This window comes from Ciconia boyciana, chromosome 1 (genome assembly GCF_034638445.1).
Source record: "Ciconia boyciana chromosome 1, ASM3463844v1, whole genome shotgun sequence".
NCBI classification, from domain to species: domain Eukaryota; kingdom Metazoa; phylum Chordata; class Aves; order Ciconiiformes; family Ciconiidae; genus Ciconia; species Ciconia boyciana.
Genome location: NC_132934.1, coordinates 7,385,275 through 7,411,654, shown reverse-complemented (window position 1 = coordinate 7,411,654; position 26,380 = coordinate 7,385,275). Strand labels below are relative to the sequence as shown.

General features: G+C 41.3%; 1 protein-coding gene across 1 annotated transcript; it reads right to left on the bottom strand.

The window, feature by feature from the left end:
• Positions 1-202: 202 nt before the first annotated feature.
• On the bottom strand, positions 203-26,380 carry PROSER2 (proline and serine rich 2). The gene is made up of 4 exons (XM_072857717.1): positions 26,240-26,380; positions 16,426-16,641; positions 4,864-5,116; positions 203-3,968 (listed from the first exon to the last, which is right to left on the bottom strand). Exons 2-4 carry the CDS (start codon positions 16,609-16,611, stop codon positions 2,977-2,979), a joined length of 1,431 nt encoding a protein of 476 aa, XP_072713818.1. The 5' UTR covers positions 16,612-16,641; positions 26,240-26,380; the 3' UTR covers positions 203-2,976.

The window sequence follows — 26,380 nt, the reverse complement described above, 5'->3', positions numbered from 1 at the left end:
AGACAGACATAATCCTCCTTCTCCCCCCCTCCCTTCCTTCACTCATGGTGTGACAGGATTGAGCTCTGTCTCACACACACATCCACAGTTGCAAAAAGAAAAGTTATTAAACTGGTATTAGCCATTAAAAAAGTCACTTCCCTCCTCCAAGAAAGATGCATGCTACTGGGTGACAAAGAACAAAATTCCACCTCCCATCAGCCACGGTTTTATCCCAGTTTAATAGATGATTTATCAGATTTGTGCAAGACAGTTACCTCTAACACAAGGGGGAAAAAAATCACAGCAACATATACACACAAAACAAGATACACAAAATAGAGCTAAATTTATATACAGGTTATTAGCAGCTAGAATCTTAACTTCATTTAGTACATGGCTTTACTTACTACAGTTTTAGGCACAGAGAAGAATTTACCAGTAGGATATTTGCTATAATGAAGGGCCACAATGAATACCTCATTCCAAGTCCTCACTGGGCAGAAATTGATTTATCTAATGAAGATCTAACTCTCACTTCCCACTGGTTGAGGACGCAGCCCTGCACAAAGGATGAAAGAACATGATCCAGCTAATTCAGCATACTGCAACTTTATACTTTAGATATTAAACATCTAATTTATTTTTTTTTAATAGGGTTATGTTACAGAGTTATTGAATAGGACTGAATTTCAATGAAACAATTAGTGTCAGGGGTTCCCCCCCCATTTGCTTAGCATGGACTCTCAGCTGTAAACAACTCAAGAAGAGCTGGCAAGGAATGGTTAGATGTGAAGATTGCTTTGTATGCACTTCACATTTATAATGAAGAATTTGCTTTAACAGGATTTAAAAGCACAAAGGTCATGAAACATTTAAATTTACTTAGCAGGTTATGTTAATAAATTACAATGCATCATCCACGTGTAGCACTCCACTCCAGGCTGCACTGAAGCAGGTGCTTGGATGTGTTTTATGTGCTTCCTTGTCTTTCTGATTCAGGACTACAGACTCAGAGCCCAACAAAATAAGTATGTGCTTTACTTGCAGCATACAAGCAGCCTTTTTTGCTTCAGTGGCACTTATCACATTTGATTATGCATGCATAAGTGCTTTACCACACTGAGGAATGGCCACATATTTTAATTACTGATTGCTTATGTATAGTATGCCTGTCACAATGAGAAACGTGATCACTTACCCAGTGAAAAGGCTGAAAAGAATAACTACATAACAGAACCAGCCAGATACCATAACAACACAATTAAAAATTTAAGCAGCAAGCAGATAATTTAAAAAAAAAAATCTTTAACTTATGAGGCAGGTTGAGAATGACACAGATTTTTCCTTCATGACAGCTTCATTTACAAGTACAGCTCAGCAAGTTTGAAACACTATCACAAGAACTACAAAGTTGTTTATCACAGTTATGTCAGAGCTCCTCACTGAAGGGTGTGTCAGTTTCTATTATAGCCGCTCCCCTCCTCTTCTCCAAGGTTTATTACTCAGATTCTTGGGAAAAAGAGAGGGTTGACTGAGGCTTTAGAAAGTGCACAGAATAAGTGAGTTTTTCCCTTTAGAAAAAAACAAAACAGAGAACTCTTAAATATGCAGGAATAACAATGAGAAATTGAGAGGGTCTGGAGTTTGGCATTTGATTTTAAAACAGCTATTCTGGATGTTTTCAGGTGTACAAAAAGGGAAGGGAGTTTTAATGTGGAAGAGCAGCTTTGCCATATAAAAAAATACCAACACACAAATATATTTTGGGACCATCTTTAAAAGCATGTCTATTGAACTAAGGCAAAATACGCCAACTTGGACCATTCAGGAGCAATGCTCTTACACACAGCTCTCTCCTGTAACTCCACTTAGCCTGCAAGAATTTTGGCTGTAACTTCTGTTATGCATTGGCAGGGCAGGATCAAATAAGGCTGTGAACAGAGGATTACTAGGGCTGTCAAACTAGAGAGGAAGATCAAATGACAGTTTTTAGAAGTAACAGAACTTACAACCATTCAGTGTAGTACAGCTGTTATTCAAGAAGTAACAGTTTCTTCACAGGAACCCTAACATCAAAGTCAAGACTTTTGACATAAGGTTCTCACATTTGGTACAGAGTTAACTTGTTCCTATGGCTTCTCTGCTGTAAGATTGTCACTGGTGCAGAACAGTTGGGGTCACAGATTGTCAGGAGACTCTTTGGCTGTCAGTGCAAAAACCGGTGCATGGTGCATATCCTTGAGACTTATCTGGTGCCTTTCACTGGACACGTAGCTTGCTAGAGCGTGACCAAGAAAGCAGGTGGCTGGGAAGAAAGGCAGGACTTCAAGTGAAGCAGCAGAGTGATGCAGTCACGCACTCAAAGCTTGGGCCGCTGTGTCAAGAAGGTCAAAACAGAAACCACCCTCTGTACAGTCTTGAGTCAAGTGGGCACAGAGCAAGGAAGCAGAAGACTCCACCACTGGTAGGGAATGAAGCCAAGCCAGATAATATAGACAACAAAAAGTCACAGAAGTATGTCACGGTGGTCAGACATTTCAGTTTTGACATCTCAAGCTCCCACGAACAGACACACACATGTGGGCAAGACAAACAGAGCTCTGTTTTTGGCTTCAGAAACAGCAAAAGGAAGATCCACCATTCAGTTTGCTATGTACAACAATACTGCACTGTACACTTCATTAACGAGATGCTGTCTGCTATAGTTCAGCATTACTTAAATAAAATTCCTCTTAGTCACAAAGAGCAACAGATGAGTATCTCTGTAGGAAGGAGAGCTGAAACCCACCACTGTACATGACCGTAGATGGTGCCAGTCCTTCTGGGATAAACACAAGCGGTCATTCCACAGTATCTAGTACCTCCTTAGCTTGCCTGAAGCAGAGAACTTCCTGTTTCTTCTTCCAATCTGTTTGATCCCAATTCTGTTGGGACTATTCTAGCACAAAGCCATGCTATGACTTTCCCCCCACTGCCAAAACATCCCCATCCAAATTATACAGTCTCTTTCAGTAGTCCCAGTTTCCGAAGTGCCTCTCTCCTAGCTTCTTCTGTTGAGCCGCGGCCAGAAAACTTTACTGTTATCCCTTGGGATCGAAATCCTGAAGGTCTAGGCAGCGAACCTGATCTCCTCCTCATATCCAGGTTTAGACTAGGTTGTTTATAATCATTAAAACTTTTTGCCATGTTCTGCTGTGCAGTGCTGACCTTGTTAGCAGCAAGAGCTACCTCTGGTTTGATTGTTACAGTTTTGCCCATAGGAAGGAAAGGGCTGGGCTCGCTTTTTAAAATATCGTGGATGTTTTGATATCCATTGGGAACAGCGTCTGCCTGTTTGGGCTGCACATCAAGCTGCTGAGTGCTTGGGGCATGGTCCACTTGGTCCTGAGCTGGCTTTCCCTTAACTAGGCCAAGTTTTGTCAGGGCCTCGTATCGTGTTTGCTCAGAGGAGAGATCCCTTAAGGAAGAACTTCTGTTACGTGACAATAAATCATTTTTCTGCAGCTTCTCCTCCAGTTCAGCTGCCAGAAAAGCTCCTCCATTTATGTTGGCCAGCACCTGAGCTCTCCGTTCCTGGACATTAACTGCTGCTTTTGAAATAGTCTCATTGAATTCTTTGCCACTGACATTCGTTATGTTGATGTTGCTCGGGAACCGGTGCAGTTTGGGTGCAGGTGCTGGAGGGTGCTTCGGAGCCACAAAATGATCACCATTGGCTACTGGGGTTTTCTTCCTATCTGAATTCCCTTCCTTGAGGGCAGTGGGGAAGTGCACCCTGCTCTCCATCTGCTGCTCAGACATCTTCTGGGCCATGATGAGCGGAGTAGGGATAGAGCGAAGCAATTTTGGATGCTGCACTGGAGGAGGGGGTGGAGGAGGAAGAGGAAGCGTCTCAGACGTCGATGGTGGTGGTACAGGGGGATGTGGGGGAAGGTCAGCAGGTACAGCTGGCTTAGGGCTCTCAGTTCTCCAGGTAGCATCCAACACTTAAAAGACAAAGCAGCAATAACGTCATTAAGCCTTCACACAGAACAGGATACAAGGCTTTCTTTCACCTAGGATTAGCAAGCAGCAGTACTCCCCCTCCCCCAAACTTTCTAACTCAAACTCAGCCCACATTGCCAGAAGAAACAACTGAACTCCTAACAGTGAGCTGAGTACAGGCAGCACTATAGGTCAAGTCACCATACCTACAATGCGTTCGCTAGAAGCCCTCCTTCTGCCATTCATTCACCATCAGCATGTTAGCTTTACTGTGTTTCAATGGCTGCTTCTTCTAGAAGAGTTTTGCAATTCTTATTTGTTATAACAGCCAGGAGAGGACACATTACATCCCACTATATGTACTAGCTGATAAATCCATTCTCCAAAAATGGAGAGAACAAACTCTACAGGGTGAAGAAAACAACATGCCACACACTATCTTGTCACAAACTTATTGACAGGATCACGGGCCTTCAGTCCCACACAAAGTAACACTACAAACAATCTGTTATCTTGGAACTCTTAGAGAAAGTCTTAAGAGGTCTGAGAGAGAAGCAGAGCGTGAACACATTGATGAACACTAGTCTGCCTTGCTGCAATGACTCTGCATAATACTCAGTTCTGTTACAACTCAGTCACCATGTAGGGGACTGAGATAGCAACCCAACACCTTAATCATATGTATGACCTCCATGAGAAAAAAAGTTATAGTAACAGCAAGGATTTCAGAAATCCCAAGTCATATTAAAATCACGGTCCTTAGAGCTCCTAATGTGTAACAGATTCATCTTGACATAGTAAGGAAGGTACAGAATTTCTTTAGCTGTTTCTGCTGAGAACTGGAGTATGTCAGGGCTAGGTTAAAGGGAAAACCACACTTTCAAGAAATACTACTACCTGGTTCTGCATCTCTGCTAGGAGGGCCTTCATGGTCACTGCTCTCAGGTGTTGACTGTACTAAGTCAATGATATCTTCAGTCTCTGAATGACTGGACACATTTTCTTCCGTTGACCTTGGAGACTGACAGTGGATGCCACTGTCACGTAGGACCGGCTCCTCCAAGTCATCTTCTAAGGCATCTATGGTTTCCTCAAAGAACATGAGAACATCCTGCTCTTCGTGAGTTAAGTATTTCAGACTCTCATCATCCTATGAGGGGAAAAAAAAAAGAAAAAAGCCAGAAAGATTAACACCCTACAGGTGAGTACAGATAAGTACACTGATAGCAACCACAGCACCCCTTTTTGAAGACCAAAAGGGGCAGGATGCAACAGGCAGGAGTCACATCAGAAGCATCTCCTGCTTGCTGTTTCATCCCTTCCCAAAGAGGCATTCAGCCACTACAATACATGGTGGCGGGGAGGGAGCAGCCAGGAGTTTACAGTGCATTAGTTTTGACTGAAGAACAGCAACTGGTATTTCATCCTTTAAAGTACCTAACCTCAGTTCAGCAGACAAGTGTCCATTTGAGTTGGACAGAACAAATTGCTAAAAGATCATAAAAGCAGACTAGAAAAACCCCAAACAACCCCCACCCCCACCCCTGTGCCTTCACAAGGGTTAAGATAGCTTCTTCAGGCTCCAAACTGGAGTAAGCTGTTTCAGTTGCTGCGTCAGGTTCAGGGACAAGGCCTGGGAGCCGCATGGGAGGGAAAGGGTGCATTCACGACAGTCCAACACATGGGCTGATTCCCTTTTTGCTCTAGACCAAAGTGGGACTTGGCTTCTAGAGGCAGAGCTGGAGCTGAAATCTGGCTCTACCACTGCAATCTCCAAGTTATCCAGAGTTACCTGGTAGATAACAAAGAAGTAATAAGGAAGAAGAGGGTTTCTAAAGATTTCACCTTTGAGTTACAGAAAGGAAAAATTTAGAATAAATATGAAGATGTGTTCCCTAGCAGTAAAGTGTCTTGGGCTATTTTCTCCAGCAGGAAACAATCCTGTAGACTACAAAAGTGATAAATAATCACTTGGATTATCCAGTCTTCATTTTCTATGAGTCACTGCTCTTGATTAACTTGATTAACACAATATCACTATGAGAAGCTAGGCAGCAATGTGCAAACTCTTTTCCCTCCACCTACACCCTGGGAAACACTCACTTTTCCAGAAGCTTGGAGATGACAAAGAATGATTAGGAAAGGCACTACATTAAGACAATGGATACAGGAAAGACATTTCCCAAGAGAGCCGTGCAAGTTCTGGAATGTAACTGAGTATTGTTGAGAAGTAAGTGAGGTTTTCCCTTTTCTGGATTGAATTTCTCTCTCACTAGGCATATACTGGAAACTTCGCCACCAGTAACTTAACAAGAAGGCGCCAGCAAAGCAATACAAGACAGTTTCCTTTCTCATCTCTACTTTTCGCTTCTCCAAGGACAGCTGGTTGTGCATGCAGATAACAAGGCTACTTATCAATGGAGGATTGGGAGAATTTAGGTAAATACATAAAGGGATGCAGTGGAAATATCGAAGAGGTAGACATGTCCCTGCTAGGGCAGCACAACTTGCTTCAAACTCGCCGTACCTGTTCAGATCATCTTACATTAGATTAGAATAGAAACAACTGTGTGCAGCTCTACCTGTTAACTCAACTCCTTGTGCAAACAAAGCTTTTATCCCTGTCCCCAGCATTAAAAATAAGAACAATGTACCTCTGTAGAAAAGTAATGCCTACAGATTAGGAACTATGAAGTGCTGCATTATACTAAGTGGTGGTTAGTCCTTAAGCACTCAGAACACAACAGATGAGAAAATAAATAAATAGGGCTCTTAGTTGCCTTCTCTGGTAAATTTTCCCTGTAAACGAATGAAATACAGAAGACAGACACACAGCCTTTCAGCCATTCTTTGTTCAGACACTTCAGGACAAGTTTGCTTATCTGTGGCTGCAATCATGTGAACACAGCAGTCTTCAGTCACAGCTGGCACAGTTTTCTGTTAAGACAGAAGACTGAAGACTCACAGGGAAACACAAAGTTGGTTTCAACAAGAGGTTCATTCTACAACTACCTTTCTAGAGATTCAGATTTATTGTCATCAGGGTGAACATGGGTTGATGGCTGGGAGACATGTGCAGAGGTGTGGGTACTTGTAACAGTCTTACCATCGACAGTGCACTGTCAGAATAAGTAACTTATTCCAGCTTGCAGCAAAACGGCTACAAAAGCTTAAATCTGGATGCCATTTGCAATTGCCTATTTAAAGCACTAACTTCAAAGGCTGACGTATTCCACAGCTCGCACCCACCACATGGCAGAGTTCAGTTTTCAAAGGCCAAGGAAAGTTTTACAGCTGCACTTGAAGAGTGAGAGACAGACAAGCCTTCTTTTTTTTCTTAATGGATGTTGCAATCTCCTTCCTTCCCCACCCAAATACTCATATGGCTGCTATGTCTAGGAGGCGAGAGAATGACAGGAAAGGAGCCATTGTTAGGTAGGCCCTAGCTGGAGCTGAACAGGACTCCAAGAAGCTTTTGTTGTGGGTGAGCTCACTGCAAGAGCCAGACTTCCGCAGGCAAAGGAAAAAAAAGGGGGTTGTGTGTAAGAGGTTCACAGTGGCAACAGATCCAGAGTGCGGTACAGTACAGAAACGACTGCACCACACTTTGTTCATTTAAAAGAACGACTGCTCCCACATGAGCTTAACTCATTTGATCAAGAGCTGAGCAAAACAGCACGTGAACTGAAGCAAAAGACTTTCAGAAGCCCTTCCTTCCATCCGTTTTTGTGCTGCAAAATTTTTGTGCGCTTTTCCATGGCAGGTAAGATTTGCAGGAGGACTGGTCAGTAGACCTCTGCCTGACTTACCATCCCTCACGGATCTTGCTGAAGTGAGCAGTTTCCCTTCAAGTGAAGGATCTGAAATGATTAACCATCCCTTTGCAAATACATTTGTAGTAAACGGCGTACCTAGATTTGAAAGGCCAACCTCATCTCAGTTAGCACTTTGATCTCTTTCCTCATGCAGTTTTCCTTCAAGATGACCCATGTCACATTTCCTCAGGAAAAAGAAAAAAAAAGGAAGGAAAAAAAAAAGACGGCAGCTCTAGAGAACAGGCAGCATTACGGCAGGTCACCATACTGAGATGCAAGGCATCCAGCCTGGCTAGAAACTCCCTCAGGCAAGGCATATTTCAGTTTGAGAGAAAAGGAAATAACTCAATTTTAGACACACAAGCACAGGGAAAATAAACCTACTCAAGTTGGTCAAACCAAAGGAGCTCAGAGATTTAAAGCAAGCAGTGACTGGCTTTACCACTGGTCTGAGAACAGTGGTATATTATAAAATGCCCACTTGTATTACTTGTATCACAGTAAAGCTTTCAGAAAGATGGGAGGAATTTTGTTGTAGTCAGCTGGTGCCAGTTTTAACTAAGGTTACCAAGCCTATTTGTAATTAGTTCATTTTCCACATGTTCCAAGTACTGGAACAGTTCATATTCCTTCTGGGCTGGTTTTCCAGGCCTCCTTTCCCCTTGAAGAATCTGGGTTTTTAATAGTCAAAGCAGAGTCTTTTCAGCTACTAGAGTTATTCCCCTCATACCTTCCACCAAATCCCTACTCTTAATATACAAACACACCTCCCAAAACTCAATCACATACACCTAAAACTATCAACTTTAAAGCTACTGTCAAAAGACAGCCTAAATTTGAAACTTGAAAATTGTGTCTTAGCTGAGGATTAAAGAGACTGCTTGGACAGAAGAAATTTGGGATGCAAACAGCTGAAAGAGCTGAGTATGCGCAGCTGGCATTAGTATTTCAGATCCCTGTGCAGCCAAACATTTCCTGCTTACGCCAAACAGGAAAGAGTCTGTTATGATGGTCTTCGGTGTAAAAGAGGAAAAAAAGAAACAAGAAAAAAAGAGAAAAGAAGAACAGAATGTTTCATAGAAAAGATCCCTTTCCTACCTGTCCAAAACAGTGACTTAATATCAGAGGCCCCCAATTTTTCACATGCATCTGAAGAAATTCTTAGCATCACATCCAGACCTAGAATCCTAAGACCAGCACAGCTTTGACAAAAACAGAACAGCAGGGGAAATCCCAAGACATCTGCAGTGGTTAAAAAAAATTCTTCTTAAAACTGGTAGAGAACCAAATGGTACTACCCATGTCAAACAGACACACTTCAATTACCAAAATACCAGGAGAACAGCAGATTCAACTGATTCATCATCAGTCACTTGACAGTGCCAAAGAATTAATAGGCACAGTTCCATGGGAGAGAAGTGACTGGATGCTTCTCAAAAAACCAAACTATTCTAATATGTAGGAAGAAGAGACCTATGTAGCACCACTTAGGCCTCAGCCTGCTAATAACAAGGCAGGTAGGTCTACTTGTAAAAAGAAAGGGGGGGGAAGAAAGCTTTGCATGCAGGAACAGTATCAGAACAGGTACAAAAGCTTCAGCACAGAAGAAAAAGGCAAGTACCTCCAATTATATTTATAGAAAAGAGAAACAGAATGGATCACACCACTGCATTGCTTAAGTTGGAAGGAAGTGAATTACAGATAAGAACAAGAACTACCACACAGGATCAGACCAAAAGGTCCATTTAGCTCAGTAGCCTACCTTCAGCCACCAGTAATGCACAGGACAGGGGAATGGGGGGGGGGAGCATTGCTGTAAATTGGATGGATTTATATTTTTCTTCCCTACATTCTTCCAGTTTCCAGCAATACATGGCTTAAGGACTTCCCAGTTGCATCCGCATCTGTGTACTTAATAACCCTTAATGAGCTTTTCTAGTATGAATTCATCTTATTGTTTAAGCCTATTTAAATGGCTGGCATTCACAGCATTCTGTGGCAATGAGTTCCATAGTTTAATTGTGTGCTGTGTCAAAAAGTACTTCCTTTACAACCCACTATCTGATGATTTTGATAATACCATTGCATTTGGTGAAGACTATAATATTGAATGTTATTTTCTTCAGTTTATTAACATAATTGTACCTGTATGCCTCATAATAGTTAGCAAAGCATATAATCAATAGGTCGTAAGTGCAGAAACAAGTGATCTACAAGTATTTAAAAAATAAGCTACATGAACTGAAGTCATAAACTGATTAAATTACTTCTAACCTACTTTTAAAAAAACCAAGCTAAAGCAACACAAGATCTACATCAACTCTGAAGACATCTCTCTGGTTATCAAAGTTATGCTGATCAGCTTATAATTTCTTCTTCCCTTTAATTTCTATTTTAGAACAACATTGATAAAATTTGGGAGAACTTTCAGGCAAAAGCCACTAATGCTGTTTTTAGAAAAATCAAGTAATTTCACACCGATCTCATTTCTCACTAGAGGGTTACTGACTTGGCCAATAGGTATAAGCACGAGATGTCACGTACCTTGATTTGAAGGCTTTATGACACGGCCCCCAAAAATACACTTATAGGTGAATAAGGAAACTATGCCTAGATGAAGTTACTGCAAGGAACCTATGTAACTGGGGACAGGGGAGGGATTGTTATTTTTGAGAAGTACCATGTCTTCTTTTATTATACAATTTACAATACAAGTCCTGAACAGATTTATCACTACACCTCTAAACTTTTGATACTTCACTAACAACAGTAGACAATTAACTTAGTATTTGTTAATCCCCTTATGCTGGAAGATGTTGCTGCAAGAACTAGGTAGGACAGAATGAGACCCTCATGAACCATATAGGTGTGCTGGTAGTCCATAAGACAAAATTCAGTTGAAAAACGCATGAATAGAGAGTGATGAACAATGTCTAAGTGACAATACAAGACAGAAAGAGCTGCAGGTCAGTTTAAGTACCGTCAAAGAGGAAAGAGTGCTGTTCAGGTATGTGAATGTTATTCTGGGATATATTAACCAGGGTGATGAAATAACAGCACATCCTCATTCAGAACACAGAGTTCAGATTCAGTCACTAAACTCTGGAAAGGATGCAGCCAAGCTGGACAGGGTCCAGAACAAAGCAAGGAGTGCAGAGAGTTTAGCTGCACAGGAAGGCTGGAAGAATGGAGCACGTTATGTTTTAAAACAGGGAAGAATGGGTGGTAGGCAGACACAGCCCTGTATGTATTTTAATATATAAAATATTGACCACTATGTACACTGAAAGAGAGACAAGTTAAAATTGTCTTTCACATTACAGAAACTCTAATCCAAGTCCTCCTTGAAAAAGAAAGTAGTGGAGTACAAAGAAATGACTTTGGAAGTTCAGGAATGCCTACCAGTGAGGGTTACAGAGCAGAGCTGCCCAGCTGCTGGAATAATCTTTATCTACCAGATCCCACTTTGAAGCAGAATGATGCAGTTTATAGATCCTGAAGGCAATTTGCACTCTATGCACATTCTCACTAGCACATTTTACAGCAAGGTCATTCCTTGCTAGGAGTCAGGCTCTTTACCTTAGTTCTACACCCATGGTCCAAAGCAAGCAGTCCTCAAGCCCCTCTTCCTCTCTACTTCTTGCCCTGCTGGTAGGAACAATGACTTTTATTTTTCTAAGGCATACTGCTTCCAAGTCATGTTAATATCAATTTAAAGTGGATGAAGCATAGCATAGCTCTCTCCACACCCTTCCACCTGCCCAAAGACAGCTGTATCCATAGAAAGTATTGAACAGTCATGAAAATTCTTGTCATTTTTTTGTGTATTGTTATTTGGCAAAGTACTTGGACATGGTGAAAGACCCTGTAGTACAGTAAAGCATGCAGAGTGTCAGTATCAAGGGGGGAAAAAAACACATTAATTTTATGAAAGGAGTCCTTCTCAGGACTTTCCCTTGAATGTACCCGAAGTGCAGCTCAGCATCACAAGACTCTGCACACTCAAATTGTGAGAAAAAAGGTGGCAGTGGGATAACAAACATATAATCTGTCCTTTTCCAGTAACTCCTAAAACCACACTGGAATCCCAGGACCTCTTCAGAGAGGCTGGGGCAAAGAGATAGTAATGCAGTGCACTTAGAAAACCAGGTCTGTTGCATTTGAACTATCTGTACCGATCCAAAAATGATAAAGGTCATCGCAACTAATTTTTAGGCTCCAAGAGACATAACTACAAAATAACCAGGTCAACCCTGAGTTAAAAATGGCTGAGTGTGTGAAACAAGATACTGAGCAAGTTCAGACTACTCACAAGATACTTGCTCTTCTTGTCTACATAACCAATGTTCAAAGTGTCACCTGTACTATACAAGGTATCTGGTAGTGACAAACGATCTTCAGTGACTGGGTATAAAGTCTTGTTAGAGCCACAGAGGAAGCTCATTTGAAGAAATAACAAATGGAATAAGCAAGACATCTTTTTAGAATCATGGCCATCTGCCAATTTAAGCCACTTGCTAGAGACCAAAAGAAATAGTCACTTGACCAAATTCTAGAGGTCAACACCACCCCAAAAAGAGTGGTGATGAACTGAGGCATTAAGTGAGGATCTGTCTGAACCCAAGGCAAAAAAAATAAAAACCCCAACCCACAGCATGATCCATTGAAAGTAACAAGGACCTCACTATCCCTCAAACCTATCACTCAGTAAGGCGTGTTCAGGTACAGAAGGTATAGTACTGAAGTCGTACCAACAGGTCCAAGGCACTGACACAGCTTATTACTAGTGCAGTTCCAAGTAGCACAGCTCACTTTAGGTACAACCAGCACCTTCTGGTATGATTTTTGCAGGTGATGCTATTGTCCTAGCATGTTATTCACACCTAGAAGCTAAAGCAGTTACTCATGGCTGAGAATAGATACACAGTACAATTACCAGAGTAAAGCACTGAAAAAGGATTGGCTTTAAGAAGTCTGTCTGTGCCTGTTCGCTCAATGGAACAAGACAAATTGCTTCAAAAAAAGCTAAGACCTAGTTTTATCTCCAAATTAAGTATCCTTAAATTGCTGCAACCGTATTTCACTGCAAGTTAATTCTTACACCACATATCAGGGAGTGTCATTTGAGAATGGGTTTTGGAAGTCAGAACTGCCAAGCAGAACGAAGTGGTTTTGTTTACCCTCCCCCTTGGACAGTGCAACTGATTCCATGTATCGAGAAGATACAGTTATCTCATCCTTTTGCCAAGCATGGCATGGATACTACCTTCCTTAAAAGGAAACCAGAATATGTGCAAATTCATGTCCTCATATATAAGAACTTTCATGGTTATAACAGTTGGTGTGAGATGAAAATATCAAGGCAAACATTTCTCCCGTCTAAACGTAGGTTCTTGTACTTGTCTTCCAGCTGCTGTGATAAATTTGGCAGCATAAATCCAGACCCGAACATCTATCATTTATGTGATAAATTCTACTGCAATCAAGACAGGACATCAGCACCTTGCTTTCCATTTAAAAAAATAAATTTGGCTTTAAGGACTGCAATTGTCAAAGATTAACTAAAAGCACCATTGTGTAGGTAAGAAGCAACTGAGTAATCTGGCAAAATTAAACTGAACTGACAACAGCTGACTGGTAAGAATCATACACACAAGAGTTTTAAGACCTTTTTGGCACATGGCAATTCACATCCATCTCCTAGTCATTCCTAAACTGATAACCAGTTCCACAGCAAGTAATGCCAGCGCAGACACACAGTATGCAAGAACAGTAAACAGTCAGCCAAACTAGCTCTAAGCAGACAGCGTAGGCTAAAGCTGGTCCAAGTGTTTGTCTCTATTATCACATCCCTAGGTTTGTTTGAATGCCACAGATGCAATACAAAGGTTATATTTGGTGACTAATGTAGTTTGACACAGAGAAGCTTAAGAGCTTCTTTTTTGTAATCAAGTAGGAAGAAACCTGCAGTAGTACAGGCCTGTCAAAAACCACTGCTACACTTCTTTCCTTTGTAAGGCCGTTCAAAAAAATTCAAAGTCAACCCTGACCTTCCTTGTTGTGTCTCTAGGTGAACAGACCCAGAAAAGTGATAAATGAAGAGGCAGGTAAGTCTGTAGGTGCTTCTGTTTCAGGGCCATGAAGGTCTGGTGTGCCTGAAAATCTGCCCCTTCCTTCCTCAGAATTGGTCTAATAAAAAATTATTTGTCTACACAAAGTCATCTATCCCCTCCCTTCTCATTAGGCTATCAAAGCTTCTGCATCTTCTGAACTTTTAAAATAAAACTACTGAAGCAAGAAGTTAAGGTCTCTAGGAGCATGTTCCAGCAATAGCTTTTCCTCTTACAAATCCCCTGATCTGCTTAGTGGACTGTAAAAATCATGCTTTTAAAACACAATTACACAAAGATATAGAAAAATAAATATTTGAAGAATACTGCTCTTTATCCTGGGGATTTCTAAAGCCTGTTTCAGTGCTGAACAGACAAAAGGTATCAGCCAGTGGAATACTGTTTTCTTACATCAGATCACAAAAAAGGAAAGATCTGAGCAGCACTAAAGACTTGAGTCCTATTTACTCAACCACAATTGGCAGAATTTCCTTCATATTCAGTTTACCACAGACACCCTCTCAAACTCAGAAACTGAAATTATGCCTTTATTGAAAAGACAATGTCAGGAGTGATATATTGCTACTTGTACTGAAATATGGGTGATGAACTCCTTTCCACATCCAATGAAACCAAAGAGAGTGGGGCATGCTTCCTCCTCTTCAAGTGGAAAGGAGTCTCTGTTCCCCAACTTGTTATTCCACGCATGCTAGTTGTCAGCCTTATCAGCCATGCCACCTACTATACTGCTGGAAGAACAGTCATGGAAGGGGATCTGTGGCACCAGAACTAAACTCGTTGGTACGCACTTCACTTTCTTCATGCACAAACTCAACCAAGACAAACTAAAGGCTTTGGGAACCTCTTTTGCTGATGCACAGGTCTGATGGGAATTGCCTATACCTGCAGCCAGCTTTTATTCCATCTATAAATTACTGCATTACAGAGTAGGAAGGGATTCCAATTCTAGCTGATGCATCATCTTATGGGTTATCACATGGTAAGATCTAGTTAGACTAAGGGAATCTATGTAATTTTCTGACACAGCAGACTCAGGATGAGACTACTGATTTATACATAGCCTTGTTATTCAATACTGATGTTTTTTTTGAATGACCAGTATCATGTCTGCTACGGCAGCTAAGAATAAAACCCATATAAACACGATTGGCTACTAGTTTGATAACCTGGAAAACTGGAGTCAGAGTAATGCATGAAATTAATTTTATGCTGAATTACAAGTTAAGCTGCAATTCTTTAACAAAGTGAAACTCCCACTGTAATTCTCTAAGATCCAATCAGTTTTCAAATAATAAACAACATACTCTAAATACCCGAGTCCAAATGGTATACTTTGCTACAGTCTCGACCTCCCCCACCCTGACCTTTCACAACTTTGTTCTAGAGCAGATCAGAAACACTTAAGGGACTAAATTTAGTAATACCTGTGTTGTGTTTTAACTAGCAACACAAGCTGCCTTAAGGATACAGCAGAATATTAACTGAATTGCATTTTCATTAGAAACAACCAAGAAGGAACATATTTAGAATTACCTCAGTTACCAGAAAGCTCTAGAAGTAGCACAAAACAGTGGGTATTTCTGAGATACACAGATAAATACAGGTATCAACTTGCCGACTTATTTTCATCACTTATTCTTTCACAGCAACAACCTATTTCACTAAAAGGAAGCTAGCAGCGAGGGCAGAGAGAAAGATCTGAAAAGCCTAATTCCATGTTTAAGGAAAGACAGAGATTCAGATTCCCATTTAGGGAAAGCATGTTTACCAGAGTGCTCTTTCCTCAATTAAAAATGGATGACTTTCAAATGGTTGTGATGATAAAAAAAACCAACACACAAGGAACCATACCTGCTTTCTAGGCTTAGCCTGTCACAGTACAAACAGTACTGTTGAGTTCATTGCCTGAATCATTCTGCTAATTAGAAAAATGCAGAAGTGCATCCTACTCCCTCAATTACTCAGACACTATTTAAATGGCCACACACTCATATTCACTAATGTGAACACAGCCTTGTTTATGGTGACATAGTTGTTACTCACCTAATTATATGAAGGTGGAATAAGCTGAGACCTTCATTCAGTAGTGTCAACAAGGAGCTTAAGCAAGAAACAGCATATAGAAACAACACTATCATTAAGTTCCTTTACAAGCTGCTTAAGAAAGCGAGGGCAAAGATGTGCACCAAACTGTGCACCACATGCAGGTGGTTGCACTGAGCTGCCCAGCATTACGTGTGCTCCTTACTGCTGTTCCAGGTTCTCTGGGAGGAATGGCCAGAGAGAAGCACTCTCCAAGCTCCGAGACAATCAGACTAGAATAACACGCTGTTGTACCAAATTAGAGTAGTTATTTCTGGCCTTTCCGTTTGTTAACAACCAAGACCACAAGCAACCATTTAGGACTAGAAATGGCAAAAATCAACTCTTAGTAAGAAAAAAAAATCCTGTGATGTGAACAAAGCTGCTAATGGAACTTGTATCACTAAGCATAATGCTCAATAAACACTTACCAAGGCATGATTTCTGCACCTAGCTTGGCTGCCACGATTTTCCACACTGCCACCCCTTTCCATGCTCCCAAGCGCGTGCTTTGGAGAGACTTCGGATGTCATTTCAGGAGAATCTGAGAGGAGATTTCTAGGCATCACACCCTCTTGACTTATTGATCCCGATGCAGCGTAGAATGCCATCAGCATATTACGTAGGGCTGCTACCTTTATTCATTTCTGAAAACAGAGAAGAACGTGTTATATTTAAATCTGGTTTTTAAAATACTTTAAAAGGAGTGGAAAATAACTAGTAAGAAAAAGATCCCACACAAGTTAATAAAGGGCATATCTTTATGCTCTGGAACACATCTACCACCTATGGACACCTTCTAAAAAAAATTGGTCTTATTCTAAAAGGTGACTTTAAAATCCAACATCACAAGGTTCTGTACTGCATCTTGTGTGCTTCCAAACCAGATGTCTACATTTACAAGCATGGATCCTGCATACATACCTGTCCTACAGATTCAGTTTGTGTTTTCCATTATGACACATCATTAACAGTAATAAAATCCCATCACCTGAGATACCAACTGACCCAGTTCAAACATCTTCATCTTTTACTAGCTTTTAGACAAGAATTCTATTTATCAGATCACATGAGGGAAACAGAACCCAGTTCATTTCCTAACACTGCTGCTGTTAACCCGTGTGTTACTGAAGCAGCTCTATGCCACTCCTTCCGGTGAAAGATCCATGAACAGAACTTAATGCCATTTTTGCACCATTGTGTTACATGGCAAAATTGCATTTTAAAGCTTACAGAGCTTTTATTTCACTCAGCCATGAAGAAACACTGCTTGTACATTTGGAAGATACTTACTGGAACAGACATAAGCACCAGGCACTAACTGGAGCAAAAGCCCCCAGTTTTTTAGGCTATCCTAGTGCTCAGTTCTGTAATACTTCTCTGAATTGTTGTCATCTCCCAAAACACTCTGGCAGAGTTTTCTCCTTCATTCTCAAAGTACCACAAAGACAAAAGTCATCCTTTTGCCCTAATAGCACAAACAGGTGGAGGGGGGAAAAAAAGTAGAACCTAGCTCATCTCTCTCTCTCTCTAATACGTTAAAACATCCTTCGCAGCAAGAAATTGCCTTGTTCTTTAACAGCCCATCCTTTCACCCACCCTGCCTGTGACCAGGAAACAGCAATGATGCATTCCTCAAAACAGTTGGTTCTGAGGTACCACGTTATATACAACCAGCTGGGAACTGGATACCATTACCCTGACACTATACAAATGAAGTGAGATGGTACTGCTTCCCAAGTGCTTCTCCCTTTATTATGGTTCAAGAGGTGACATGAGAAGCAAAGTCAAGTCTGCATTTCCAATTCAATTGGATTATTTCTCCTTCCTCCCTACCCCTGTCAGCTAAGGGCTGAGAAACCAGAGCCTCCTGGTAAGCTGATTACCATTTCATAGCTGTGAGATAACATCTGCCAATACTGAGCAACAATTCCATCCCGCTGATGGTTTCCTCCCAGAAGAGGGCTATGACATTACCAGAGGTATGCATGAATGCTCCCTCGTCTATGCTGCAGCACCAACATGTGTCCTGTGGGAAGGCTCCCACACAATGTAGCTAGGCTGCAGTCCAGCAAGTCTTGGAAGCACAATCCACATAAACAGAGCACTGGATTGCCACAATAAAAGCATCTGATAACCTTTATGAACATTAGGGTCTAACGATTAAGATTTAGCCTTGCTTTTACATAAAAAGAACATTCTTCCTTTCTTCTATTAATAACATTAGCTATAAATAGACACAATGCATCCTCAGGATACTGATCTTTAAGTGATGCCACAGAGGTAGAAACATGCTCTTGGTCCTGGTTTTCAGAATCACAAAAGACAGGCAGACATGAGAGTACTGGGACAGCTGCTGTACCTCTGGTTGCCACATACCCAGGCTCAAACCAAAAAGCTATGCTGCAGAAAGCTAAACTGGAAAGGAACAGCCCAAGTCTAGAACATCCTGTAACAGCAGCTCCACCTACAACAAATCCTGTGGCACCAAATAGCCACATACACACAAGAAAATATGTATAATTTTTAGTAGGCAAGACTATCAGAGAAAATCTTGACACCTCTGAAATTCACAGAAAACTCCCACTGACTTCAGATTTCATCCCATGACTTTCAAGGTGATGTTCAGATGGAAAAGAGTATATTTCTAAGGAGGGACCAACAAGAGGTGAGTACTCCTACTGACATCCAACATAAGGCAAGTATTATTTCTCATCAGCACTTTTAAGCTGCAGCATCAATTTTTACCCAGGTGTCCTCAGTATAAACTGGACATGCCATGTTTGTTCAGTGCCTCAGTGATGTATTATAGACAACTACTACATTTCTAGAATTACACTCAAAACCGTTGGTGAACATTTCATAAACTACTTAATGAGAGGTCATAGCTCCAGATTACAATAGATATCATAGACAAGACCCACATTTAAAGACTAACCAAATGAAGATATTAATCCAAGTTACCAAGAAACCAATTAATGAGCCAAAACTTTGACAGAGAAAAAAAAGTATTTAAGAGTACTGTTCTGCTTTCTCCCACAGCAACACCTGAGCATAACAAGGTCTAAGCTTCATAGTGGGCTATCTAAATCCAGGACAGCAGGAACACCCAGATTCAGTAGTAATAAACATTAAACCCACAAGTTCTAAATAACAACAAATAACTCTGCTTCCAGCAAGCTCCTATTACTCATTTTGGAGTTCAAGCTCAGATGTTTCACAAAGCTCCTGAACAAGGAATAAAGGCAGTGACTGCAACTGGTTAGCAGACCCACCCACACAAGAGCAAGTAGCAAGTGTTACGGCACTGGTTCTGCGTTTGTGTTGTAAGCCGTGGAGGTTTTTTGGAGGTTTTACTCATTTCAGAGTAAATAAGTAAGCTCCGGAGCCATGCAATAGCCAGCAGAAAGGGGGTGGGGGTTAGATCTTTTTCCCTTTTATCTTTCACATCATCTTTAACACTTCAAGGGTACATGTCAATAAGGTCATAACCCATTCATATACATTATTCCTTGTCCCTTTTGCTGTGTTTTTTATACCTTAAGGGAGAAACTTCTACATATTTGTACAGTGCCTAGTGCAGCTACAGCTGATGTGAAGTTGCCCAGCACTGCTGCAATACAGCATGCTTTACAGACAAATTCCCCTCATAACCATGGCTAGCACAGAAGTCCCTTCACCCTTTTTATGTCCTCTCTATTAAGTGAAAGACTTTGTGAATTTAAGATAGAAATAGCAAAGAATCTAATGAATTTCAAGACCACCCCACTGCCTGTTTCAGTTGGATTGCCTAGGTAACAAGCAAGGGTTCAAAAATAAGGTAACCATCCTCAGAGAGAGCAAGAACAGCAGGACGACAGGCAGCTGTTCCTCCTGACCTTCAGAGATGCATTAAATATGAAAGTTGCTTGCAACAGGATTTGTTGCTCAGTCTATTCAATGCACTGTAGTAGGGGGGTTTTTTTTTGCTTGGTTTAAGAGATGTGTGCCTGTACCATTAGGGATTAATGAAAAAAAAAATCAGACCATGATGCAAGAGTGCAGAAGTGTGATAGGAACAGTACTATTTGGAAAGAAGATCCCAAATATTAAACCAAAAAGGCATCTTAGGGCAGCTGTGATTCTATCAGCTGAAATGATCACTTCTCAGCTACACTAGAGCTAGCCTTCATGAGCTATTTAAAACAATACAATTCACATATCATGCATGTTTGTCAGAGGGTAGTAGGAGGAGATGAAATATTCCGAAGTTAACATTGAATTTCACCTCCGAAGATTTAATTTTGTTTTGACAGAGGCACGTAATTCAGACAGACTGCCAAAGATAAGGTGAGGTCTGTCCTTTTAAAAAGGATATTTTTATAGTTTTGCTGACTAAGATTACTTCTCCACTGAAGTTCAATGTTAGCATTTACAAGGGACTGTTTCTGTAGTAGCAGGAGATTGAAAAAATTGTTTATTAATAATTCTGTTTGAAGACTAGCTTAATAGGCAAAAGATCAATCCCACAAAAATGGAAGACATTTAGAAGCTAAAAGTCAACCGCTACATAAGCCAGGACCGAAAGCCATAGAAAAAAAAGAAAGCATCATCCCTTTTACTGCACAATACATTTAAAGTAGGTAGAGTTGACAATTTTTAGAAAGTTATCATACATTTTTAAAAGGGCACAATATCAGTCTCTCCCTCCCCTTCACTATACATACAATTTCTAGAATGCTCTTTGCATGAACCGTTTTTTAAGCTAGATTTCTAAGCCTAGACTGTACTCTGAGCATCAAACACACTTTGCCTGTTCTTAAACAGCTATTTCTCAGTGATACAACTGAAACAAGAACCGGCTAGTGAACTTCAAGGTTTGTTTAATGTGTCAGCTGTATACAGACATACCAATGCACACACCATCAGTCATCTTGTACTCCATGGCGGTACTTGAGTTTGGAGAGTTAAGCATCTGGAAAAAACATCTGAAGTACTCTGAGGTCATTCAAAGTGTTACTGTGGGATAGGTTTTATAAAAATGATGGTACAGGGGCAGACTAGAGACCTGTATCTCTATTAGCCTCTGACAGTTAGCAGCAGATGCTGAGGGAAGAGTATGCAAAACAAGGCAAGCAGAGAGTAGGAACTCACTCAGATACCTGCACGTTGTCGTCAGGAGACCACAGGGCTTCCCAGAACAGGCCAGGTATTTGTGCCTAATAAACTGGTGAATTTTTCCTTGTATTAAGTGCTCCTGCAACATACCTTTGAACCTGCTGTACAAGATCACAGCTAAACAAAACCAACTGGCCTATGACATCTTCACTGAGCCACTGCTGTTACCAACTCCTCAAAACCAAGTGATCCAGTACGGTGGACATATTTCCTCCTTGTGAACAGAGCTATCAGCAACTGAATTCTTCTCACCTCCTTCAGTATATGAAATATATTGTAAATCCTTGAGCTTTAGAGGTAACCCATGTCCTACTCTTGTGATATACAGTAAGATTTAAGCTTTCTGGTTGAAGAATAGACTGACAGTACTGCCTACAAAGGACAAACCTCACAGGCAAGCTGACTAACTCTAGGAGCACACAGGATGGCTGAAGAGGTATTGCTTCAAGCACATAAAACCCCCAGAATCAGACAGTAAATTTGGAAGCTGTTCTTATAGAAAGATTCAAAATAAAACTGAAGTAACAATTGACAACACTTGATGTTTAGGAACCAAGGTAAACCAAAACTGGCCAACATGGTTAAATTCTGACTTTTCTTCTCGATATCATAAGTATAGATGCTTATGATAATGTGCTAATGCATTTTACTATGATGCATATTCCTTAACTGCTCATGAAAAATCCTGTCTGTCCAAAACAGTCATGGCTGTCCAACATCCAGTAACCAGAAATGTTCCTGCCCTTGTTCAGAGAGGGACTGTCACCATAGTACAGCCAGCCAAATAGAAATACTGACCATTAAAAAAAAACAAACAAAAACACCCCACACCCTCCCAGTCTATGTCAGTATGGTCCTCTAAACAAGAACCACGCCAACAGCATTTTTATAGACATTTCCTTGGATATCGATTCTGATTTAGATTTTCAGAATGGGTGTCAAGTACATTTGAACAATGTTTAGTGAAGTGGGAACTCGAGGTACTCTCATGGTAGCATGGCAGCCCAGGACAGACACGCAGCTGCAACTAAAGTAATTAGAGTGCTAACAACCATGTAAGACTCCCAGAATTCAAGGGAATTTAATGCAAGTAACCCCAATATTTTGTTTTAAACTTTCTGGTTTCTGTGGTGCATTCGTGACAATTCAAACTTTCCCCTACAGGCTGGAGAGCTACAAAATCCGTTAGTTTTAAAACTAGAAACAAAGATTCTCTCAGTCCTCTAAATATGGAAGCTGGAGCCTCAAGAAACACACTGAATGTCATTCATACAACTCACACTAGAATTTGCAAGAGCTGCCAACAGTGAAATAATTAATCCTGTGTACATAAGTTTTTAAAAGGACTAGATGGGCAAGGCACCAATTCAGTAAAACTTAAATCCAGCTGACTTCACTAGGATATTTCATCACACACTTCAATAGTTTGCTGAATTGGATCTCAAATTAAATGTAGTAACCACTTAAAAAGAAAGGAAACAATCACAAACCAACATTTTCATCACCTAAGTAATAATTCAATTACTACACTGAATTTTCCAAATCATGCTTTGCTCAGAAACAATGCTTAAGGTCACACCTTTGACTACATTAATCCAAGCCTCAAGATATCAGAAAAAGAGGGTTCAATACTGTGCTTCATTCTTAACTGGTCTTCCTGGATTTTCAAGAACAACCTTTTTAGTTTTTTGAGACCCTATACTTTAGAAACGTCATCACCTACCGAAGACAACTAAGCCAACACAAGATGAGACCTTTTGCAAAAGCCTAGATCATCATTATCTCATCATCCTCTCCGCAGTGTTTGGGAAATGCGGCTTCTTTTAAAAGAGTGGAATACCAATGCAGGATTTGACAATACTGAGCACACTGGTCCAGCCTCAAGACAGAATTTATTCAGGAGAAATCTGCGAAGCACGTTCTCACATGCCTTATCCCTTGCAAGTAAACTCTGTTCCCAGTTCACTACATCAACAGCAGCTTCAGCTGAATCCTGTTGCCTAAAGCAAAGGTGGCAAGTGGCAAAGGTTTGTATACAACAGTGTGGATTAAATCACCAGAGAAGGATTCCTGAAGTGCTCACATTTCCCATGCATTTACAGCAACAGAATCCTTCCCTGCCCCAACTAAAAATAAAACTACAGCCAGTGACAAGTAGTTACTTTTCTCTAGATTAACATCTTGCCCAAGGATAATAAGGCTCTCACTGGTACTCTCCAGTTGAGATTTGATGAGCAGCATCTGCTCAGTGGGAAAACTACATACGATACCTAGAGCTGTCTAGTCCAGTATCATATGGGGCTTTAAACACATCCAGGTGATGGCTCAGGTCTCCTCTGACTTCAAATGTCCTTGTGCAAATTCCAACAAGGAAAGTGTCCAATTCTTTTACAGTTACTCTTTTTAAATCTCCCCTGTTAACATCAGGGTGGTGCTATCTATGACAGCCAACGCTTCAGAAACATGAAATGTACATAAACAATTTCAGGCACAGACTCCTCTGTAATTAGTCAACTTCTGTCTTGTTACAGGTGTAGCATCACTAGGGTTTAGAGTTTCATTATGTAACTACTGCTACAGTCATAGCAAATGTGAACCAAATCCTGTTTTACAAAGTATTTAAGGCAGCAAGATAGTTTTCAGCCCCAGTACAGCTGTGTCAGTCTCACAGCTGGATCCTGGGTTGCTTTCCTACATTTCTTTTTGTGACTGGTGTGCTGGTATAGGGAGGAGGGCAGAAGACATCTGAAGCACAAAGCAGAGATGTTTACTTTAAAAAGCAGCTAATTTAATGCATGTTTCATTCCTACATAGGTACATAAAGGTCTGCCTGCCCAAGGCAAACAGAGCTGAAAACAGCACTGACAAAACAGAGCAGTAAAGTCTTGGCCCGCACTTTCCTTGGTACAGGGATAATCAATACAAACTCAATTGAAAAGGATATCTTTAGGCAGTTAGTTACACTGGAAATTAAAATTCCTTGCTTTTACTTTTTAATTAAAAAAAAAAAAGGAGACGGGAGGACATGGTAACAGTATTTGACACAGCCTGTCTGTCTGGCTTTGAAAGCCACATTCATATGCTCATTTATTTTCATGCTCCAATATTTTAGAAGGTCAGTCAGCCTGAGACTTGTCAACTGCTCAGGAGTTAAGTTGTTCCAGTTACTACATTCAACCAGCAAGCCCCTCTGCCAACATTCTTGGTTAATATTTCTCCCAGAGGCATGCAGAGAAAAAGCAGCTATGACCAACAGGAGGAGAAGAGTTTTACTACTCACAAAATAAGAGAGGTGAAATACAGAATCTCCCAATAGAGAGATGTAATATCGAATCTCCCTGTTCCTTTGCAATATCAGGCATTACTTGTACTTCGAGTCAAAACTTCATTTTACTCATTACTCTCTGTTGTAAAAACCCCAAACAAATCCTTGATAAGAAAGACACAGCTGGAAAAATCTATTCCACTTCTAAGAAATAATTAGTATCTTCATTTCTTGGAGACCTGAGTGAGCAACTTTTTTTTCCTTTTACTGTTTAAACACCAGCTCCCCCCTTATACAGCAGTAATTACTGCAAAGGAAGGAAAAAAACCACAATCATTATTCTTTATAGTAGTACCTGTACAAGGAAGTCCATCTGCAATGCTGCATTAGTCAAGGATCTGTAGAAGAGTCTTAAAATACTACCTTTTTATTAGCCTAAGCCAGAAATTGGGAAAGCTTTTAAAACTAAGACTTATGCTTTAGGGTTTGGAAAGAAGTCTTTCCTTCTGTGCCCTTCATAAAAGGAAGGGGAAAGGAAATAATTGTTACTTACATTTCTGATACTTATTATAGTTTAAAATCCTTGCAAAATGTTTAGAGAGATAGACAACCTCCTCCAAGTTTCCTTCATATTTCATCCGCATACTTGTTACCACACAAACCATCTCTTGCTACACCTATGCACAGGACCAAGCACAACAGAGCTCCACTTTCAGCTACCTCCTCTCAGTGCCACTAAAACAAAAACTATTCAGGAAACATGCCCATGAAATCCTGGGTTACTGGAAATCCCAAGTGTTTTTAAGGCTGTGGTTTCTCTTACATATACCAAACCTTGCCCGAACTACCTAAGATTATGATCTTATGAAGCACTAGCAGTCTCACACTTACCATCTCCAGATGGAAAAGGCACCTGACGCAGAGTAGAGAAAAAAAGTATTTTGAACTAGAATCTGCTACTGTTTAAGCCAACAGTTTTTCCAATTATAACATTAAATTGTAGTCAGAAAATGAGGAGGAATAAGGCAGCTCTTTCCCATCACCCTTAGTCAGTCATTAACACCATACATCCAAAGTTTAACAATACATGGGTATGAAATCTTTCCTTATCTCTCTTTTCTTTTAAGTTGCCAATATCACACGCAAATTGTTATTAGACGGGATATGAAGGGGAAGAACAAGAAATCAAGGAAAAAAAAAAATCCTTAACACAGGTCAATACTGGGAAACTACACCTCATACACAGTAGGGAAGTGGTTAGCTAATAGTTTTTCTCGTCCTCTCCTCTGTACACAAAACTAAACCCAGTTCAAAGCACCCCTCCGGGGCTGTGCCAGTCTCCCTTTCCTCGGTGACAACGCGGTGGCAGCCCCGCGCTGGAAGCGGCAGCAGCCCGGCAGCGCGCAGGTCCCCGCCCGCCGCCCAAACCCGAGAGAACAGCGGGGCGAGAGCCCGCGCAGCTACACGGAGCAGCCGCTGTCCCGACTGCTGCTCTTGACACCGCGGCAACTGGCGTGAGGGGGGCGAAAAAAATAGTTAAAAATTCATTAGTGAGTAATAAGCCCAATATTGAACCATTCCTATGAACGGCTGACAAACGCGCGGAGCGCTCCGCGGCCTCCCCCCGAAGGGGCCGCTGAGGAAGCCACGGAGCCAGGGACAGGCGGAGCGGCAGGAGCTCATCGCCTCACGCCAGCGGCTCGCCACGCCGTCAGCCCCCGCTGCCGGGAGACGGGCACCGGAGCCGCGGGGGAAGCGATGATCCCCTCAGCCGGAGCACCGCGCGGGGCGAGAGGAGTGCTCGGAGGGGAGGCTGCACTCACCGGCTGCGGGGAGCAGTCCGCAACTCTCCCGGCAGGAGCGGCAGAGGGCAGAACGAGAAGCGGGAACGAGCCCAGACGAAGGACTGCAGCGAGCAGGTGGCCGGCGCTCCGGCCAGGCGCGGGCTCTACTGAGCAGCCGCC

What these genes read in the sequence shown, in the direction of transcription:
- PROSER2 (XM_072857717.1), bottom strand. Translation starts at nt 16,611, where the DNA reads ATGCTGATGGCATTCTACGCTGCATCGGGATCAATAAGTCAAGAGGGT. An exon ending in GGTGCAGAAATCATGCCTTG is followed by an intron (nt 5,117 to 16,425) that starts GTAAGTGTTTAT and finishes TTCCCCTCATAG; the next exon opens with GATGATGAGAGTCTGAAATA. An exon ending in TAGCAGAGATGCAGAACCAG is followed by an intron (nt 3,969 to 4,863) that starts GTAGTAGTATTT and finishes TTGTCTTTTAAG; the next exon opens with TGTTGGATGCTACCTGGAGA.